General features: G+C 39.7%; 1 protein-coding gene across 1 annotated transcript; it reads right to left on the bottom strand.

Annotated features, from left to right (window-relative positions):
• Window positions 1-1,305: 1,305 nt before the first annotated feature.
• On the bottom strand, window positions 1,306-4,841 carry LOC130462962 (uncharacterized). Its single transcript, XM_056831959.1, has 4 exons — window positions 3,102-4,841; window positions 1,812-3,018; window positions 1,454-1,714; window positions 1,306-1,319 (listed from the first exon to the last, which is right to left on the bottom strand). Exons 1-4 carry the CDS (start codon window positions 4,839-4,841, stop codon window positions 1,306-1,308), a joined length of 3,222 nt encoding a protein of 1,073 aa, XP_056687937.1.
• Window positions 4,842-5,071: the final 230 nt, after the last annotated feature.

Here is a 5,071-nt window from a genome sequence, read left to right as displayed (position 1 = left end):
AAAGTGATGCCGAATGTGAATGTGTTTGACTCTTGAGTGGTGGACTGGATCTTTTGATATGCAGATGGCACTAGTGTTGTCACACAGGATAGGAACACATTTTAATTTCATACCAAAGTCTCTAAGTTGTTGTTTGATCCATAGCATTTGGGAACAGCATGAAGCAGCAGCTACATATTCGGCTTCTGTTGTGGATAATGCCACAGTGTTTTGTTTCTTGGAAGCCCAGGAGACTGCACATGCTCCTAGGAATTGCACCATCCCTGATGTGCTTTTTCTGTTTACTAAATCACCTGCATAGTCAGCATCTGTGTATCCATTGAGATCAAAGTGATCATAGTTAGGGTACCATAGGCATAAGTCATCTGTTCCTTTTAGGTATCTTAGAATTCTTTTGACTGCTGTGAGATGGGATTCCTTTGGATTAGATTGAAAGCGGGCACAGACACCTACACTGAATGCAATGTCTGGTCTGCTTGCTGTGAGATAAAGTAAATAGCCTATCATACCTCTGTATCTTGTTTGATCAACACTTTTACCTTCTTGATCCTCATCTAGTCTTGTAGTTGTTCCCATTGGTGTGTGATTGCTTTTAGCAGACTCCATTCCATATTTCTTGATGAGATCCTTTATGTATTTCTGTTGATGTATCATGATGCCTTGTTCCGTTTGTTTGATTTGAAGACCTAGGAAGAAGTTAAGTTCTCCCATCATGCTCATTTGAAATTCTTGCTGCATTAAGTCAGAGAATCCCTTGCAAAGATCTTCGTTAGTAGCACCAAATATAATATCATCAACATAAATTTGAACAATTAGTATGTTTGTATTTCTTGACTTAAGGAACAGGGTTCTATCAACTTTACCTCGATTGAATTTATTGTCTAGTAGGAAGTGAGAGAGTCGTTCATACCATGCTCTTGGAGCTTGTTTTAATCCATATAGTGCTTTGTCCAGCTTGTACACATGTGAGGGGTATTCTGGATCTTCAAATCCTGGTGGTTGTTCCACGTAGACTTCTTCCTTGAGATGTCCGTTTAGGAACGCACATTTTACATCCATTTGATAGAGTTTGAACCCCATGTATGATGCAAACGCTATAAGTATGCGTATTGCTTCCATTCTGGCAACTGGAGCAAATGTCTCTTCAAAATCTATCCCTTCTTGCTGATTGTACCCTTTGACGACCAATCTGGCTTTGTTCCTAGTAATGGTTGCATGCTCGTCTTGTTTGTTTCGGAATACCCACTTTAGACCTATTACTCTGTTGGCTAAAGGTGTGGGTGCCATACTTTATTCCTTTCGAATTCATTGAGTTCCTCCTGCATGGCAATGATCCAATCAGAGTCAGTTAGTGCCTCTTTATAATTTTTAGGTTCAATCATTGATAAATAAGCATAAAAAGCGCAAAAGTTTTTAAGTTGTGATCTCGTTGTTGTTCCTCGTCCAAGATCACTAATTATTTGGTCAAGTGGATGTGAGCTTTGATGTTTCCAAGGTCTGGGTTGGAATGGTGTAGTGGCTTCTTCAGCATGTTGTTCTACTTGAGCATTTGGTTCCGTATGATCCTCAGTTTGCGTTTGTTCCACTTCAACTGTGCCTCCTTCAGGTGTTTCAACATCCTGAGCCTGTTCTTCTATTTGAGAAGTCCTTCTTACTTCTTCGTCTTCAGTTTCTCTTGTGAGTCCTAGTTCGAAGTTTCCGTCAGGGGTTGTACCTGTAACAGAGTTTTTGGGAGTCAGTTTCATCAAATATAATATGTATGCTTTCTTCCATGCACATGGTCCTTTTGTTGAATACTCGATATGCTTTGCTGTTTGAAGCATATGCCAAGAATATAGCTTCATCACTTCGTGCATCAAATTTTCCCAGTTGATCTTTTCTATTGTTATGGACGAAACACTTGCATCCAAAGATTCTGAGATGTGTTATAGAGGGTTTTCTTCCTCTATATAATTCATATGGGGTTTTGTTTTTGATTGCTCTAATTAACACTCGATTGAGCACATAGCATGCTGTGTTTAGAGCTTCGGCCCAGAAACTTTTTGGAAGTCCACTAGCAATCAGCATTGTCCTTGTCATGTCTTCAAGAGTTCGATTCTTTCTTTCTACCACACCATTCTGTTGAGGAGTTTTAGGTGAAGAGAAGTTATGATCTATTCCTGATTCTTTACATAGGTCATCAAATTTCTTGTTTTGGAATTCAGTACCATGATCTGATCTGATGTGGACCAGTTTGTGATTGCTTTGTCGTTGGACCCTAGAGGCAAATGCCACGAATTCTTCAAATGTTTCTTCCTTGCTGGCTAGGAAAATTACCCATGTGTACCTTGAGAAGTCATCTACAATTACGAGCACATATCTTTTTCCACTTCTGCTTTGAGTTCTCATTGGTCCGCATAAATCCATGTGGATCAGCTCCAGTGGTCTTGTTGTACTGATTATTCCCTTAGACTTGAAGGAGGTCCTTACTGGTTTTCCTTTGATACAGGCATCACATACTGATAATTTTGCGAACTTGGTATTCGGAAGACCTGTGACTAAATTTTTTGAATTCAACTTGTTCATTAGAGAGAAACTAGCATGACCAAATCTTTTATGCCACAATAATGGATCATCTTCAATAACACTGAGACAGGTCAGATTGGAGTGAGGAACAGAGTTAAGGTTAACCACATATGTGTTCCCTTTCCTCTGTCCCTCTAAGATCACTGTATCAGTGTTACTGTTGATAATCAGACATTTATTCGAGAAGAATTTAGCATAATTTCCTTTGTCACAGAATTGAGAGATGCTTAACAAGCTATGTCCTAGACCTTCAACTAAAAATACATTATCGATGGAGTGAGACTTTGACTTACCGACCTTACCAATCCCAATGATGTTACCTTTTTTATTATCGCCAAAAGTCACAGTTCCACCTTCATAGGTCGTGAGTGAGAGAAATCTGTTTCTGTCTCCTGTCATGTGCTTGGAACAACCGCTGTCTAGATACCATGTGTTGTTCCCCCTCACTTCGACCTGCATGAGAATTTTTAGTTAGAGTTTTTAGGAACCCAGCATAGCTTGGGTTCCTTGCTTGGAATCAAATCGCTTTTCTTTACCCATTTAGTTCTGGTGTGTTCTATGTTCTTTTCCAAGCCTCTTTGGTTTTTGGGACATGAGTTTCTGTAATGACCAATTAGACCACAGAAGGAGCATACTATGTCACTGTAGAGATCTACTCTAGTCTTTCTAGGGTGACGTTTCTTATAATTGAAACCTAGTCCTTCTGTGCGTTTGGTTCTAGCTTCTTCTATCCATTTAGGTGTTCCTTCTATTCTGTGTCTAGTCTTTCTAGCTAGTTCATCTTCTAGGTTGGTCTTTTCTTGGTGAATCTTGACTAGTTCCAGTTGAGTTCTTCCTAGTTCACCTTTGTAAAGGCTTTTAGTCTTGGCTACTTCTAGATCAATCAATTCTTGTTTTAGCCAGGTGTTTTCACTTCGCAAGGATTCACAGATTTCTTTTATGTGGAGGTTCTGATCAAAGAGGTTAAAGAACCGATTGTCTATATCTATGTTAGTATTTTTTGTCCATTCTAGCTCATCAGTAAGTTCCTTTATGGTAGTCTGGTGTTCTTTATCAGAATCTAATTTTTCTTTTAGATCCTCATAATCACTAGTGAGACAGGAAAGTAGGTCAAACAATTCTAATTTGGAAAGAGATTCAAGTTTATTTTTAATTTGAGCGAGACTTGCCTGGAATTTTTCAGATTCTGAGTCAGATCCATCTTCTTCATGTTCAGCTACAAGGCACAGGTGAGCTGTTTCTTCGTTGGGTTGTTCCTGTTCCTCATCCGAAGAAGTGTCTCCCCATGCAGTAATCATGGCCTTTCTCACCTCAGTTTTGGAGAATGAGTTCATGTTATCTTTGAATCTGTCTTTGGTTGTTTCCTTTCCTTTTCCTCGTTCTTGATCCCAGAGGGGACATTCCCTAATGCGATGTTCCAAGTTTCCACACTTATGGCATCCAGTATCAGTTTTGGAGAATTTCTGGTTAGGTTTGCCTCTGTGATCTCCATCTTTATAGTTTCTGAACATTCTTCTGAATCTCCTAGCAAATAGGGCTGTTTCCACATCCTCTTCAGAGTTTTCATCATTTTCAGTTTTTAGAGCGAGAGCCCTATTTTTGTTATTCTCTGAAGGGCGTGCATTTAGTTGCAGTTCATGAGTCAGGAGGGATCCAGCTAGTTGTTCCAGGTTAAACTTGGTGAAGTCTTTAGTTTCCTGAAGAGCAGTTACCTTGGCCATCCAGAGATCCTGTGGAAGACTTCTTAGAACCTTTCTAACTTGTTCCTCAGGGGTTATGATTTTGCCAAGAGAGTTCAATTCATTGATGATGTTAGTGAAGCGGGTGATCATGTCTTGAATTGTTTCAGAAGGCTTCATGGTGAACAACTCATACTGGTGCATTAAAAGATCAATCTTTGATCTTTTGACTTCGTTTGTTCCTTCATGAGTAACTTGGAGCAGATCCCAAATTTGCTTCGCAATCTTGCATCCCATTACTCTATTGTGCTCGTTTGGACCTAGTCCACAGTGAAGAATTTTGACAGCCATGGCATTAAGCTCGAGTTTTTCGTAGTCGGCTTTGTCAAATTCAGCAATCGGTTTAGGAACGATTTCACCAGAGGTGTTTAGCTTAGTGACTTGGAAGTCTCCAACTTCAATGACTCTCCATACTTGATAGTTCTCAGCCTTGATAAAGATCTCCATCCTGTTTCTCCAATAAGAATAGTATTTGCCACTAAACATTGGAGGTCGTTGTGTTGAGTATCCCTCTTCGAGTTTCTCAGTGGTGTTCATAGCTTCAGAATCGTTTTTCCCGACAGAATTACCTGCAGTTTAAGGGTTCTGGCTCTGATACCAATTGTTAGTTTCACAGAGTTCCTCAAGAGGGTGGGTGAATTGATATTTTACGGTTTTACAAAAATTAACCTACTAGGAAAAGAAACAGTAAAATATGCAAGCGAGATTTAGCGTGGAAAACTCTCTAGGCCCAATAGAGAGGAAAAAACCACGGCCCCTTTGGTGAC

This window comes from Spinacia oleracea, chromosome 6, assembly GCF_020520425.1.
Source record: "Spinacia oleracea cultivar Varoflay chromosome 6, BTI_SOV_V1, whole genome shotgun sequence".
Taxonomy (NCBI): Eukaryota; Viridiplantae; Streptophyta; class Magnoliopsida; order Caryophyllales; family Amaranthaceae; genus Spinacia; species Spinacia oleracea.
The sequence above is the reverse complement of the archived record's forward strand: the minus strand, read 5'-3'. Positions and strand labels throughout refer to the sequence as shown.

Bases quoted from the DNA above. Each gene is read 5' to 3' on its own strand.
- LOC130462962 (XM_056831959.1), bottom strand. From the start codon at position 4,841: ATGAACACCACTGAGAAACTCGAAGAGGGATACTCAACACAACGACCT. The intron at 3,019-3,101 runs GTAAAGAAAAGC...ATTCTCATGCAG, and splicing joins AACACACCAGAACTAAATGG to GTCGAAGTGAGGGGGAACAA. The intron at 1,715-1,811 runs GCAAAGCATATC...ACTCTGTTACAG, and splicing joins CTTGGCATATGCTTCAAACA to GTACAACCCCTGACGGAAAC.